Source organism: Tenrec ecaudatus, chromosome 4 (genome assembly GCF_050624435.1).
Source record: "Tenrec ecaudatus isolate mTenEca1 chromosome 4, mTenEca1.hap1, whole genome shotgun sequence".
Taxonomy (NCBI): Eukaryota; Metazoa; Chordata; class Mammalia; order Afrosoricida; family Tenrecidae; genus Tenrec; species Tenrec ecaudatus.
Window position 1 is genome coordinate 36765600 of NC_134533.1, and position 15736 is coordinate 36781335.

At 59.6% G+C, this 15736-nt stretch overlaps 2 protein-coding genes across 2 annotated transcripts in view; one reads left to right on the plus strand and one right to left on the minus strand.

Moving 5' to 3' along the window:
• ABTB2 (ankyrin repeat and BTB domain containing 2) overlaps positions 1–2852 on the plus strand; it is a 191666-nt gene extending 188814 nt beyond the window's left edge. Inside the window, exons 16-17 of the mRNA XM_075545913.1 lie at positions 401–514; positions 1514–2852. Of these exons, the coding sequence (XP_075402028.1) occupies positions 401–514; positions 1514–1711 (312 nt within the window). The 3' untranslated portion in view covers positions 1712–2852. The remainder of the gene's footprint in view (positions 1–400; positions 515–1513) is intronic.
• A 1965-nt stretch (positions 2853–4817) lies between these two features.
• NAT10 (N-acetyltransferase 10) overlaps positions 4818–15736 on the minus strand; it is a 28620-nt gene continuing 17701 nt past the window's right edge. The window contains exons 16-29 of the mRNA XM_075545914.1: positions 15571–15687; positions 14770–14871; positions 14594–14668; positions 14099–14215; positions 12700–12833; positions 12502–12550; positions 10909–11005; positions 10707–10817; positions 9934–10106; positions 9430–9549; positions 8878–8976; positions 8360–8433; positions 7574–7657; positions 4818–5444 (exon numbers count right to left, since the gene is read on the minus strand). Coding sequence (XP_075402029.1) covers positions 5333–5444; positions 7574–7657; positions 8360–8433; positions 8878–8976; positions 9430–9549; positions 9934–10106; positions 10707–10817; positions 10909–11005; positions 12502–12550; positions 12700–12833; positions 14099–14215; positions 14594–14668; positions 14770–14871; positions 15571–15687 — 1464 coding nt within the window. The 3' untranslated portion in view covers positions 4818–5332. The remainder of the gene's footprint in view (positions 5445–7573; positions 7658–8359; positions 8434–8877; positions 8977–9429; positions 9550–9933; positions 10107–10706; positions 10818–10908; positions 11006–12501; positions 12551–12699; positions 12834–14098; positions 14216–14593; positions 14669–14769; positions 14872–15570; positions 15688–15736) is intronic.

Below are 15736 nucleotides of genomic sequence, written 5' to 3' on the forward strand. Positions count from 1 at the left end.
GCAGGCAGGTGGTTCTCCTAGAAGGGCTGGCCATGGTGTCAGTGGAACTATGGTCCTAGACCAGGCCCCGGGGCTCAGACAGGGACACCCCAGAGGGAGGCCAGCCCAGGAGGGTTCAAACATCCCCGTATGTCTGTGGAAAGCAAAGCCCCGCTTCCAGCCAGGCAGCCAGCCCGGGCTAAATAAAGGCCTGTGGCGGGTAGCCCTGCTGGTGTCTGCCAGCCTTTGTGTGCCCCCGGGTGCCTGAATGCCTGGAACAAAAGATGAGCAGCCTGGTCCGAAGACTTGCTTCCAAGTGGGAGGCCCCTAGGGATGGGAGGGAGCAGGACCCCAGGCCCCTGAAGTGTTCTGTCTGTGAGGCCCGTGCTCAGACCTGTGGCCTCCCTCCTTCCCTCCACAGCTGCTCTCCGCGGCCAGCCTGTTCCAGCTGGATGCCCTGCAGCGGCATTGCGAGATCCTGTGCTCCCGGACCATCAGTGTGGATAGTGCCGTGAGCACTTACAAGTACGCCAAGGTGAGGCCGCTGGCTTTGAGGAGAAGGGGCTAAGGAAGGACTCGAGGCGCAGGGACAGCAACAGACAGGGGCGTCAAGCTGGGTAGGTCCCAGGTGCCATTCCAGCTCCGGCTGTTAGACTTGATGGGAATACCAGCACCCCACAATAGTCAGATTCCCCCACACTGACCCCTTCTCTCCCCCATCTCAGCCCCTGTGCCCATCCAACCAGTTTCTCACACCCAGGGCTCTGCAGTCCTGTTCTCTAGGCCTCAGAGTGGGGGCTCAACACCCTGCAGGGCAGTGTCGGCGCCTCTGTCCCCACGCCCAGCCTGCCCTCATCCCCTCGATGGCTACATCAGCATCTCCACTTCCCAGCATTGGCCCTGTAATCCCAAATGTTCCTCTGAATGCAAAGGAACCGCGTCCCACCCTGCTGTTTCCAGGCCTGGGGTCCCATCATGTTCCTCATTCCTGCCTCCCTCCTTTCCCACGCTGGTCTGTGTCCTACTGCTCACCACGACCAGCCAGTCCCACCAGGGACCCATGGTACCCACCGCCTCTCCCAAGAGCTTGGCCCTGAGCAGTCTGCAGGACTCCAGCCCCCTGCCCACCACAGGCCACCCTATAGTCAGCCGCCTTCCCACTCTGACTCCTTTTGCAGCCTCCATCCTGGGCTGCACTCGCCCTCCTGGGTTCCATCTGCCTCCCTGAGCAAGAGCATTGCTGACACCTTGACCGCAGAACCCAGAGGGGCGCTCCGTATTCGCTGGGTTAAACGTGACTGCGTGCGCTCCTAGGTGCTGGGCCCTATGTGGACCCCATCCCTGCCCTTAGAAATGTAGTTCCTGATGCAGGGGATGGGTCACCAGTGGGACCTGGGCCAAGGCAACGGCATGTACCCTTGGTACCGTTACTAGTGCCCTGGGCCCCTGGGACGTATGTGGGACAGAAGGAGGTGGGCAATTCTGGGGGACAGCTGAGGCTGCTGGCTCATGGACCTCCCTCTCCCTCTCCCAGATCCACAACGCCCCGGAGCTGGCGCTGTTCTGCGAGGGCTTCTTCCTCAAGCACATGCAGGCCCTGCTGGAGCAGGATGCCTTCCGGCAGCTCATTTACGGGCGCAGCAGCAAGGTACAGGGCCTGGACCCACTGCACGACCTACAGAGCACGCTAGCCCAGCGCGTGCACTCTGTCTACATCACCTCCCGGGTGTAAGCCTCCAGCCCGCTGGGCCTCTGTTCCTGAGACAGCTCGCAGGATGGGGGAGAGGTGGCAGGGAAGCCTCAGGACAGGCTGCTCAGCACCACCACCCCAGCCCACCCGAGGCTCAGCCCCCAGGATGTTCACACTCCTGTGAGTGGCCTGCCCATGGGGGGCAGCTGTGCCGAGCCCACCCTCAACCCCTCTGCACCCAAGATTGTGTGCTAACCAGGGAGGGCATGGGACACAAGGGTGTGGCCAGAGGTGGTGGCTCCCTCCACCCTCGTCTGCCCCCTGAATGGCCACCGTGCTTACCTGTCCTTGGCTCCGGTACTTCCGACCCTGCTCTGCCAGCTGTGCCCACCCCAGGCATCTGCAAGCTGTGACTGTGCCCAGCTGGGACTCTTGGGGGGTGGTGATGGTAGACATCCTCATCCAGGTCTTCTAGAATGTACTCGCCACTTCATTAGAAAGCTGGCGTGTCTCACTGCCCTGAGAAAGGCAGCCCAAGGCACTGGTCTGATTCCCCCCTACCCGCCAGGGAGGGTGACTGAGACCTCCACTGCCCCTGTGGTGACCCCACCCACAAGAAACTCCAAAGCTGCCTGCCTGGGAGCCAGCAGCGTGAGGCTCTGCCTCTGGGGACTGGCGGCCTTGGTTCTTGCTGCTGCTGCTTTGAGGGCCCGTCAAAGGTGGGTCTGAGACCCCTGCCCTGGGCTGGCCTCTTCTTCAGTTGCTCTCAAGTGAAGCGGCGAAATGGGGCAAATGCTGAAAGCTGCACCAGGTTGGGGGGGGGCGTGGCTGAAGGGCAGGGAGTAGCTAAGAGAGGGCTTCTGCTGTCCCACCCCCCCCAGAGTGGACATGCAGTATCCAGCCCGGACACTTGTCCTGCTTATGGGCCAGACAAGGGAGAGTTAGACATAGCCTGTCCTGGTGCAGCTTTATGCCTGCTGGCCACCTGAGAAACTATTTATTCACCCAAAGCCCCGCGGGGGCACATGGGGAGATATTTTCAACCAGTCACTGGCGCTGGATGAACAAAGCTGCCCGGGCCTTATTTTATTGCTGTAATATTGTTTGATACTGGAATTGTACATGCCTTGTCACGCACTGTAAATGTACCATGGTTTTATGAATAAACACTCGTTAACAGTGACCTGCCCTGGTGCAGGGAGAGGGGGTGCCTAAAGGTCAGAGCCGGGGGTGGGGTGGGGGTGGATAGCCCACTCTAGCGTCATTAAGGAAGCAGCCCCAGCCCCGGCAGGGTGTGGAGCTGTGTGCTCAAGCGCCCTCTTGAGGCCACAGGGGAGTGGCGTACTCGGCCCCTATGAGCAGGGTCTCTAGAGGTGGCTAAAGGTTTTGTCCCAGGCAGGGGGAGGAGTGGCAGGGCCCAGGTTCAATGTCCATATAAGCCCTTTCTCCTAGTCCTATACACAGCAGAGAGCAAGATGGAGTTCCAATCTGGCCTCCAGAATCTGGGGGTGGGCGGTATGCAGAGGAGCCCGCCCTGCAGCTGCCCCACTTCTCCGGAGCCCCTTTCCATGCCACATGTAGGATGTGTCCTTCCTTCCCCCACCCTCCCACCACACAATCATGTCCCCCTCCCCACCCGAGGCCAGCCCAACCCAGCTCTCCTGGCTGGACCGGCTCAGGTGCTTACTCGTCCAGGCCCCCCTCCCTCTGCGGGGACTCCAGCCTCCTTCCCCCTCCTCCCCGCCAGCAGACAGGCTGCTCATGTGGTAATAGCCTTGGATAATAAGTCATTTCTCCACGGTGACGGTCACTTATTTCTCCCCCTCCCCCAGCAGCCCCTTTGTGTGGGTCTTGTGGTCACTCGGGCTCCTATGGGACATGGGGCAGATGAGCACTGAAGCAGGCCAGCATCAGCCCTTCCTGGCTGACAGGGGCGGGGCGGGGGGGGGGGGGAGGAGACCGTTCCACAATCCTCTTTGTTCAGCTCCTTCAGCCCCTGCCCCATCTCAGTGACACCACTCAAAGCAGGCCTGTCTGAATTCATCTTGCAAATGTGACTTCCTGAGCCAGCCAGGCCTTAATAGACACCACTGTCTGGGGATCAGAGGGGGAGGGTTTGGAGGACCCAAGACCGCTACACAAGATGAGTCCTGCCGGGAGCCGCTACACACCCTGGGCTGGGGCCAGCCAGCTTTCATTCTGTGTGAACTGGAAGGCGGTCTCAGAAGGAAGAGAAGAGACCAGACCGCTCCCTGCTGCCCAACGGGACTCTTGTTCAAAGCCCATCCTTACTCAGAGCCAGCTTGGGTCAGGCACACTCTAGTCTTCAAAACGAAACCTTAGCTTAGTAACGTTCAGCTCCCAGTTGGTGTGCCTGAGCAACTCTGTTATACCCCAATGAGCGCCTGAGCCCCGAGATGTGGGGCCGCCTGCTGCGCATGGCTCTAGTCTTAAGTCCTGGCATCGAGGCCATGAAGGAGCTCAGGCCGACTCCTGGGTGGAACTGCTGCTGTGAATTTTATAATGGTAGAAAACCCGCCCCGTCCCCGAGGAGTGGCTGGTGGTTTTGAACTATTGGCCTTTATGGTTACCCTCCCCTCTACTGTGTACTAGGGCTCCAACCTTCCAGCCCAGAAATCCCATGGGGCGGTTCCACTTGATTTAGGAGAGCATTCAAAAGTTCATGGAAAATTTCTATTAGCTTTTCCCACGTAATTCTAGAAATTCCCCCTCGTTCGGGGGGGGGGGGGTGGATGGAGCAATGGAAACGTGGGCCACGAAGGGTCTGTGTGACCTGAGTGGGACACCCTGTAGGCACCTTCAGGACCAGAATTCCATCTGGGGGCTAGAAACTGTCCCATCAGACACATGAAGACACCAGATCGTTCCTGCCCTGGACAAGTGGCAGGGGCTCAGGGAGAAGCGAGGTGGAAAGAGCTGGCTGGCTCCCAGCAGCCTCACCGGCTCTCTCGCAGTGGCTGCCCCTTCCCGACCAGGTCTGTGGCTGGTCAGCCCCAGCCACGCTGCCCACCCTTGGCCTTGATCTTGACACCATCCACATCTATCTGGTAGTCAAGGTGCCACTGGAACAAATAAGGCAAGCAGCCCCTACTGCTGCGGGTTTAATGAGTGCCCGGACAGCTGGTCCTTCATGGGTATTATGTATTTAAAATAGATTCTCTATTGCCCCTCAGCCCAGCTAGCCAAAGGGGCTTCTCCCAGCACTACTGTCCAAGTGGATGAAGTCCCCAGAGGCCCTGAGCGCACAGCCCACACCCGGGCTTTCTGAGGCATTGAGCCTGCAGGAGTGTCCGATCGTGTGCTGGAACCACGGCCGCCTGACCTGAGAGCAGAGTCCCTACTGTCCCAGGGGTCAGCGTCGGTCAGGACAGGCCCAGCAGTGACACGGTGGTGGCTTCTGTACTGGTGGGAATGGGTCAGAAGGTCGAGGCCCGGGGAGAACATGAACGAATGGTGCCAATGGTAGGGGAAGGCGACCCTTGGCAGTGCCAGCAGAGGGTACTCAGCAGAACCCCAGAAGTGACTTAGCCTTGAGCTGCACTCGCCCACCCCAGGACACTTGTGCCCATCTTCAGAGGTTTGGCGGGCCATGCCCGCCAGGACAGCTTCCTCCCCGGATGCCTGAGTGTGCATGCAGCCCCGTTACTTCTTCCGCTTCACTTTCAGGTCTTTCTTGTTCTGCGTGTCTCTGTTTTTCTTCAACTTTTTGTACTGCTTGAGTTCTTGTTTGGCTTCCAGCTTCCTCTTCTTGTCACTGGAGGAAAAACAAGCAGGAGTTGGCGAGACCAGGAAGTGTATGTAGGTCCAAACCCCGTCAGACGGCTTTGCTTTGTCTGGAAAACCCAGTCAGCCTTTCCTCCAGGACACTGAGCCAGACGCACATGCCCTCTGCACGCGGACCAGGTGGCAGGCAGTGGGCTGGGTGCTGCCCCCACCTGGCTCTGCATCTGGAAGAGCTCCCCACACCTGGAATCCGAGCTCCTGCTGAAGTGAGGGGTCCACCCACAACCTCAGGAGAGCCCGAGGCAGCGGTCCAGTCCCTGCAAGCCCTCACCCACCCAGGGCCCCATGCACTATTATCCCCAGGCGCACGAGCCCCACGGCCCCGACAGCAGCGTGTGCAGGGCTTCCTGCAGCTGCATCTTCCGTCCCAGGGCAACAGCTGCCCACAGCCCCAGTGGCTCAGGCAGCACCCTTCAGCCAGCCACTGGGGTCCTGCTTGGGAGGCCAGCCCAGGGGGTGGTCACCTTCCTCCCCGAGAGGTCAAAGATTCCCTCCAATCCCATTCTGCCTACACACAGAGGGCCCCGTCCATAAATGAGGTAACCTCTCAGAGAGAAAACCGAGGCCCCCGGTTTGCAGCTGAAGAGAAGGGCTGGAGGCAGGCTCTGGGGCACGTGCACCAGCCCCTGCAGACCCCGCTCCCGCTCATAGCCGCCATGGCCCGTGCAGCGCCGATCAGTCTCCAAACCACAAAGCAGGACTCGGACAGTGGCCCTTCGTGCCACCTCGGACTGTGTGTGGCCGCGTCGGAACTCCACAGCACTACAGTGGCTTACGGAGAGAACAGCAGAGACTATCTGCGGGGCTCGACGTCACAGACAACTTCTTTCCAGTAAGCTCCAAAGGGGGCATGTCAGCAACTGCTGGTGTGAGGAGCGCACCCTGCCCACCAAGCCCATGCCAGCTAGAGGGCCTCAGGCTCTGGCCTAGGGAGCCGCTTGGAACCGCGAGCCCACCTCTGGGCAAGCGAGAAGCGTCAAGTAAGAGTTTCAGAGAGGGGCCCTGGGGCCGCGAGGTCAGAACGATCTCCACCCGTGTGAAGGCGGCACGCAGCTTGCCTGCAGACACAGGGGCCGAGGCAACCACCGCCCTCGACTGGCCCCCACGTGAACGTGATCTGCAAATACACGAGCGGCAGCCCCGGCCACGCCTCCCACCTAAGGCTCACTGAAGGACAGCAGGTAGCCACGTGTCCATCATTGTGAACTCTCAGCGAACACATCTTCTCAACTCTTCATTTGGAAAATACGGAGCTTGGGTGGTCTACGGGTCACGGCGTGGGGCTGCTAACAAAAAGGCAGGCAATTCAAACCTGCCGGCCGCTCCTGGAGAAGGATGAGTCTCTTACAGGGCTCTGTAAGGCTGCTGTAGGTCAAGGCTAGCCCGAAGGCAGCTACTGGCAAAGATGGAGCGGTACTCGCATGAAGGAGCCCGGGGCTGGCGGCGCCCGGCTGGGCTGCTCATCAGGAACCCACCAGCCAGCCGCTCCTGGAGAGGGGCTCCCTGCTCCCGCACCACCGAGTTCAGGGCATTCTGCATAGTCCTGCCGGGCAGCTATGTGTCGGCAGCGACTGGATGGCGGGGAGCTGTGTATAACTGACCAAAGCCTGGGCCTCTTCAGCCACGGCTAGGAAGACATAGAGGGCAGACTTTTGAGACTTGAGACGGCTCCATTCCCCGGCTGCCCAGGTGGAGAACAGAAACCCCACTGAGACTTGCTGGGCGTTGGTGCTGACCCAATGGCAGGGGTGGGCTGGGTCCCCATCCTGGCTGTCTGGTGCTGAGAGCCCTGCTTTCTCTCTCTTTAAAGCTGTCCCGAGGGCCGATGGGCACGTGTGCTCAGTACGCGTGGCTGCGGGGCACCGCCCCCAGCCCATCTCTCGGACAGCGCCCGGCCCACATGTCCAGGGAGTGTGTGAAAGGCAGTGGTCTGGCCAGGCCTAAGGGATGGCCCTGCCTGTTGGTGAAGAGGGGGCCCGCCCTGCTGTCAAGAGTCGAGGCCAGGGGCCCCCAACAGAGTAAGCGCGTGGCTTCTCTCGCCCTCCTGCTTACTGCCAGCCGCCCTCTTCAGAGCAGGCTGGGAGGCGGGGCCAGGCTCACCTTTTCAGACTGACGACGGAAGCATTCTGCCCGGCTTTGTTTAACACTTGGTTCCACTCTTCATCATCCCCACGGATTACATATCTAAACACGGGCGGGAAACAGCAGAGCCACATGAAAGGAGCGGTAACTGGTTAAGAGAAACACCCCAATCATAGCATTCTTATCAGCTGCTTCCTGCCTTCAAAGCCTGGCACTAGGGCTGGGTCGCAGAGGAGAAACTTCACAGGGGCCAGGAGGGTCACCCAGAGAGCCTTCAGGGGTACCTGAGGGGCCAGCTTTGCACAGACACGTCCACCACCCACCGGGGCGGCCTCCAGATGCCCCTCCTCACCCTTGTCACTTGACTACATGCCCCCGCTTCACGCCCCACCAGCTCTCTGGCACAGAGAGACTGAACCGGCGAGGCGAGGACGGACAGGCCCAGCTGGGCTCTGGTTTGAACAAAGGCAGCTCTGGGCCTGGGTTCTGTTGGGGGCGGGGTGGGCGGTAGGTTCCTTTCTTCCACATGCAAAGACGGAACAGAGAAGAGCCAAATCCAACACTGGAGATTCTCACACACAGTGAGCTGTAGGCCGCCCACCTCATCGACCTCGCTTTCACCACAGTGCCACCAGGGCTCCCTTCAACCCGTCGAGCAGCACTGCTCCCTGGGCCGAGGCGGGAGAGCGGAGCCCGAGTGGGCTGGGGTGCTGCTGGGACAGCGAAGTGCAGCACTCGGACAGGCTCCTCAAACCCGGGCCGGGAGAGCCAGGCCCCGGAGAAGGGGCGGCGGCAGGGCCTTACTGCGAGAGGTCCATGTCCTTCAGCCTCCCCACGTCCTTCTTGTGCTTCTCCTGAAATTCCTTTGCGGCCTCCTCCTGTGCTCAAGGATGCAAGGATCCGGGGTCAGCACGAGCAACGAACCAACACCGGAAAAAGGGAGAGGGATACAGACTGCCTCCCCTCCCCCAAACACCACCAGCCAAACAGGGTGCCCTCAAGTGGGTTCCGACTCAAGGCAACCTAGTGTGTGAGGGGAACTGCGCCCCACAAGCAGACAGCCAGGCCTTTCCTCCATGGTGCCAGACTCAGACGGCCACCTGAGCATCTACCCTTAGTTGCCATCCGTACCTAGATTTTAACGATCGTTGCAGAAAAGACGCACTAGGAAACGGCTAGCAGGCTGCCTGCCCCCACACACTCGGTGGGTCTGCACACGGTGCCGTCCCAGCATGGTGCTCACTCACACCCCCACCCCCCAGCTGCCCCACGCGAGGGCCAGCTCGCAGGTACCCGCAGGCTGGGGACAGGGGGACCCTCACCAGCTCATCACTCAGGGTCTTCACCGTCGGCTCCATGACCACGTCCTTCACAGCCACCATCTGCTGCTCAATGGCCCTTTCCTGCACATCACTGAAGAGCTGAAAAGGACAGGCGTGGAGCAGGGAGTGGAGGCAGGCCCTGCCACTCGCGTGTTCTGAACCCGCAAAGCAATCCTCCACAAACACCCACAGTGGGGTTTGCTGGCCACACCAAATTCCCACCAGTGGGAGGGTCCACGGGCAGACAGACACAGTTCATGAAACCCCGTGTCTAGGGGGAGGTGCATGCGGGTGGCAGAGTGGTTATGGTTTGGGTTGCTAACGGAGAGAGGTCAGCAGGTTCGAAGCCAGTAGCACTCCTCAGGAGAAAGCCGGGCCTTTCCACTCCTGTAACAGTTCTCCCCACGCCCTCCAAGGTCTCCATGAGTCAAAGTCCACTCCACGCCCAAGCACCTAGTCTTCAGGGTGTATGTTAACATCCGTTCACAGGGGCACAGGACACAACGCTGTTTACACCCGCCCGGGCCCTGCCTGCCCTCAGGCACAACTTACCTTCACCACTTTGCGCATGACCCGGTTGAAGAGGCCCATCAGCTGGCCAGCGGGCAGGTCAATCTCCTTTTCCAGCTGGTCCACAGACTTGTGCTGCAGGCCAATGCCCAGCAGAAGAGCCTGGAGGAGGAAGGGGCACTTGCTGCAGCGGCCACCAGGACGGCCCGAGCAGCCAGTCTCTTTGGACCCCCCTTCTCTGGTTCCCAGGCCCTGCTGGTGGTGGGTGCCTCTTTCACCCTGCGATCCCTCCCACACACTCCCTCCCCCTGGCCGACAAACGCCTGCTCTTTCTGCGGTTGGGCTGCAGGATCAGAGCAGCCTGCAACTGTCACGCCCACTGCTGCCGACAGGCAGAGCCCCACGACTCACTCCAGAGCCAGGGCCCTCACCCTGAAAATACAGACCCATAGCCACCAGCAGACCCGGTGGGAATGAAGCCCACAGTGCAGGGTCATGAGAAACATGCCCCCTGCCCACTCCTGCACCACGGGAGGCCCAGCCTACCGCCTGGGCTGCCGACAGGGACAGGTCGCCCAGCTGGTTGAGGAAGTAGAGCCGCGAGATGGTGGGGATCATGTCCATGATGAGATGATAGTCCACCATATTCCTCGAGTACATCTCCAACCTCTTCAGGTCATATGGCAGGAAGAGCGCTTCCAGCTCCTCCCGGCTCAGGGCTGTTGGCACAACACACGCAGGTCAGCCTGACACCCAGGACCGCGATGCCCCACAGCTGTCCAGACAGCACCTAACAACTGCCCTCCGTGGGGCATCCAGCCAACCTGAAAGGATGGGCCCAGTCATGAAATGATCCCGCGCCCCCCCCCCTCCTGGCAGTGGGGGTGTGACCCTTGCTGCTCACGCCCACTCATCAGCCTGAAGGCCCTCCTTCAGAGGCAACACAGGGCTCCCAGGAGCACACACCTGGAAGCACACATCCCCGCAGCAGCAGGCCGCCCACACGGTTCACCACAATCCCTCACCCTTTGTCGTCTGCGGAGCCCACGCCACTTCCCAGGCTGCCTACGAGGGCTGGCTGCATGTTTCCTACAGCTTCACAGACGAGGAAACAGCCCCGGGAGATCAGCGTGATCGCAGGGCTGAAGTCCCAGAACCAACCATCTCCGTGAGCTCCTTATATCTCGAGCTCACCTCACAATCTCAATGTCTCACTACAAAGACTCGGGCCGTGTGGGTGGGGGCCGTGTGCCCACACGGGACCTGGCCAGCAGGATGAGCCACCGCCCAAGCCCTCAGCTCCCCTCCTACCCACTCACCGGGCTGGGCCGGCGTGCCTATGTTCCTGTTCTGAACCACGCTCAGCGCCAGCGCAGGCGAGAAGGTGCTGAACTGGTAGGAGAGCAGGGCCAGGAACCGCCGGCGGAAATCTGCGGGCAGAACCAGAAGCACGCTGGGTTAGAGGTCTGGCCCAGAGGTCAGGAGACCAAGCCCGGCCCCAGCACCCTCCCTCCCTGTCACCTTTCCAAAAGGCTGCGAGCCAGGCTCCCCGGTCCGTCTCGTCCTCTTGGGATAGCGTCTTCAGCATGATGCACGAGTGCTCTCCGGTCAGGTCATTCTGTGGAGCACACTGCCAGTTGAAACCAAGCAGCAGCCCCACCCCCTTCCCAAACCATTTCTTTAGGCCATAACCCAGACACCACTCCAGCCAGCAGTTTAGTCACAGCAAGAAGCGGTGTACAATCGCCACCAGTCTGTTTCAAAGCATGTATTCATTGTAGTCATTGTATCAGCTCCCCATTACTCCTGCACACCTCCCCGGCTGTACCTCCAGGAGCCCTAAAGAAGTTATTGTCTCTACAGATTCAATTGTCCTGGGTTTCATATACAAAAAAACAAACAGTAAAATATCTAACAGAGTCAAGAAAGCTATCAACAAATATGAGATAATCCCCAGTGTGGGAAAAAATAAAATTAAAAACCAGGTCACGCTCCAAGTGGGTCGAGAGGGAGATCATGTGACAAGGTGTTAGCTGTCCAAGTCACTTCCATCTCTATCATCCTCTCGCCAGCACTGTCTGGTCACCAGGTTATTCCCATCCCTCAAGCATGCTAAGAGGGGAATCACTGGAGGCTCAGTGCCGCTGCAGAGCCTGCAAATGTATTCTGAGTTTCCACTGTCATCTGTAGCCTTCTGCAAACCCCCATCTCACAAGTTAAGCTCCAATACCATTCCTTCCTCTGGATGTGGATTATATATTTACAATCGTGGGATCACCCATGCTGGTGTGGAGAAGCCTCCTTGAAAGCCCCTGCACTGGGAAGCAGTTCCAGGAGGGGCCGCAGGCCCAGCTCCCTCCCCCACCTCCAAAGCCCCCTGAGAGCAGGGCCTGCCCATATTCACTGAGGCACTGAGGCCAGGGCTCGAAGAGACCCTGCCTTGCTAATTCCATGTGCAGGGAGGGGCCAATGCACATTCTGACTCTGGCCACTTCTCCTCATCCTCCCTCCTCCAGGCCCAGCCCGAACCACTGTCCCTGGTCTCTTTGCCACTCCTCATGCCCACTGCCATCCTCTACCCCACAGGTGAGACTTATCACTGCCCATCTGTCCCTAGCCATAATGGCCACTCTCCCTCAGGACCTTCCCCCCATGGCACACATACTCCCACCTCCACCTCTGGCCCTCCCGCACTGGGGGATGCTGTTCCCAGAAGCTCAGTCCCCCGTTACACTCCACAGTTCTCCTGTCTTTTCCCCACACACACCGCCATCTGAGAGCAATGGCGTCCACCTGTGGCTGCAGGTGTTCTACTCCTGGCCGCGTCGTTTCAACTGCCCGAGCCAGGAACTCTTCCTCCCTCCCTTGGCCTCTTCTTCATGTCGCCCCCTCTCCAGACTCCAGGATGTGCCCAGGGCCCCAGATCCCAGACCAAAGGAACAAGCCCGGAGCTGTACAGCACTTGGGGTCCAGGAGGATGGGTGCCAAGGGCACAGGAGCCCTGCCGGGTCAGGGCAGTGACCGAGGGAGCCCCCAGAGCACTGCAGGGCCAGAGCAGCTCCAACCACAGGGGCCGGCTGGCCAGACCCCTCCCCTTTCGGACGTATCACTCACCGGGGTCTGCCTCAGGTACACAGGGACAAATCCTGCTCGTTTCCAGAACCTGCAGAGAGGCAGGCAGAGAAGATCACCATGCAGTCCCTGGGAGGGACTGAGAGGTACAGGTGACAAGGGAGTCAATCGGCAGGAAAGGGAGCCCCAGAACTCTGGTGCGGGGACGGTGCCAGGGGACACAGGGCGGTGAGCACTTACTTGAGGAGCTGGGGGGTGAGGCCGTAGGAAACGCCCAGGTAGTCGAGGTGCTCGGCGGGCCTCTCGCTCATCTTGAGGAGCAAGGGAGGCAGGTGCTTTCGTGGGGTCAACACCTCCTCCAACAAGCTGACGGCCTGGGAGAGCAGAGTCCTCCGCTCAGCAAGAGCAGAGGCTGCCAGGAACCACAGCAGGCCGACTGGCCACCACGAAGCCCAAGCCGTTTCTTGGTTTGCTCCTGTGTTGTTAAACACGTGAGGCGGGGCTCCAGGGTAGCAGCAAAAGCTTGCACTTAGCAGGAAACCAGAGCAGCGGCTGTGCAGACCCACCCAGAGAGGCCTGGGGACCTGCTTCCGTGCAGATAAGGCCACAAGACCCCACCTGGCTCTCCCAGGTCACCAAGCAACTGTGGGAACATGGGTCCCGTTGGCCACTACCAGTACCATCATGCACCCAAAAACACATGGAACACCACTGCTTGGCGCCTGGGTCTCGGGAGAATGGTCACGAGGCTCAGAAAGCTCATCAGCTTGTACAGAAAGGGTTCTGAAGATCCAGCGTTCAGTCCAGTTTGTCCCCTGACAGATCCGTCTATGACCTTGGGAAGTGGCAAACCTCTCCTCTTAAGCCATGTCCTAACTCCCAGAGGAGTCCTGGTGCACAGTGGGTACTCATTAGGCAACTAAGGACAAGATCAGTGGTTTGAAACCACCAGCGGCTCCAAGAGTGCAAGACAGGGCTTTCCACAGTTACATGCGCAGTTACAGCCGTGACAAACATAAAAGGGCAGGTCTGCCTTGTCCTACAGGGTTGCTATGAGCCAGCACCAACTCGATGGCAGTGAGGTTTTGTTTGTTGATTCTTGTCCCCATCACACTAGGAGAATCCAATGAAAGACCAAACCCAACCCCAAGTTGTCAATTCTAACTTACGGCAACCCTGCACCTCTCCAGGGTGTAGACAGCCCCCCCCCCTCTCTCTCTCGTGCTTGAACTGCCGACCCTGAGGTTAGTAGCCTGATGCTTAGCCCATGCGCCACCAGGGAGCCTACCCATGGAGCACGAGTGTGAGCAGCTGCACAGCTGGCAGCTACTGGTGCCCCTTCCGCTCGAGGAAAAGGCCCCCTTGGGACTAAGGACAGAGCTCCCGCAGCTGGGCTCGGATTCAAAGGGTCTGGACTGTGAAGCAGTGGGGGTGGTGTGGGGTGGTGTGTGTGTGTGTGTGTGTGTGTCAAGAACTTGCACTTTAACAAGTTCTCCGGTAATGCAGAGATTGGGGCCGCATTCTGAGAAACTCCCCAAATGGGAGGGAGGAAATCTGCTCCGACCCAGGCTCCTGAGCAGGCCTGTCTGATGCGCCGGAAGCCCCGGGGAATTCACCCCGAGAACCAAAGGAGACTGACCTCGCTGCTGACGGTGTGGATGTCTTGCGATGCCTCTACGACCTTCTCCTCCAGACACGGGAATCTGCCTTCATAATACATCTGCAGCAGCTGCAGTGCTCGGCTGCCGTAGCCCATCTAGGAGCAGAGTGGCGTAGCTCTCACTGTCCAGCCCGTCAAGAACAGCCTGCCCCCACCCACAGGGCAGGGATGGCTGGCTGCGCTTTCTGGGTCACACATCAGCAGACTCCACAGAGACACACTCCAGGGCTGACAGGAACTCAACTTTTCACAGAAAACCGACCTCAGCGGGGCTTTCTACACCCAGAAGGCAGTGACGTGAGGCAGGTCTGGCTTGCAAGGCCCCGACCCTCACAATGGAGAGCCGATGAGCCTGGAATGCTCCCCGCCCCCCACCCACACATTTTCCCTAGAGTGTGTGTGCTCTGTGCTCCGTCAGACACGGCCTGCCTCCCCCAAGAGCTGGGGCAGGGCCGAGACACCAGGACACCTTACCCCTTGGTAATCTGGGTGAACAGCAATGCGGACAACCCTTCCACCAGAGAGACCCCCGAAGTCTGGATCTTGGAACTGTGTGGATGACACAGGGGTAACTTAGCACCCTGAGGCTCCTTCCACCCCAGCCGGCCAGCTTCCCTCAGGCACTCCAACATGCTGAGGGCCTGCGTCACCTGTTCTGACACGGTCCACGGGATCAGATCCCCCGAAGCCTTCTTGCCTCGAGACAAACTGTTCAGGACAGACTGACGGGAAATCTCGCCTTCCAGGCACACCTGTGGGGGAGCAGGGCAGGCCCGGCCCCCAGGCCACTCAGAACAGACTCCCAAGGGTGGGCAGTGTGTTCTGCTGATGCGGGGCCCTTTACTCCAGCTTTTCAGGCCCCAGCCTGCAAGGGCGCCGCACCCAGCAGCAGGCCTGTGCCTGGTCCGGCGGGTGTCCTGACCACTCATCACTAACAAGGCGCGAGAGCGGATGGTCGTAGCAGCGGGCCTAACAGAGGCGAGAGGGGCAGCGGCTGAATCACGCAGCCTTTACACATTTTGGAGGAGGCCATTATGGGGACTCTGGTGTTTTGTTCTTGAAAGGCTGGTCACCAAACACCATAATCCCACGTTTATTACACACACACAGCAACACATAAGCATGTGATTACACCTTGAAGTAGAATTCTAGGCGCTTTAAAAACCTGTTTCTGACTGGTTATCTTCTTATTTTATAACAACCATATAACAGAGAGCGGAAAAGGAACCAACAAATGATACATTGTGGTCAAAGTGTGCAGCACAATGGACGGAGCGTGGCCGTCTGAACTCTTCCCATGGACGCTCCTCAGGCGCCAGGCTCTGTCAGTGTGGGCCCCTCACCGACCCTCACATTCCCACTTACCCCTCCTCCCCGTGGTCACAGGCTCATTTACCCTCTCTGCACCAGTGGGTCCCCCCTCAACACCCCAGGAGGCCCCACTTCTGTACCTGGATGACAGCCAGCACCTCCGGCAAGGCGTTCTGGGTGGGGGGCACAGGAGGCAGGAGGCAGAAGAGGTGATGGGCAGGCGCATCAGAAAGCATCTGGAGGTCGTTGGGCGAGTTCTGGGGGAACAAATACAGCTTGGCTGCTGGCTCACGGGGCTGGGGTAGA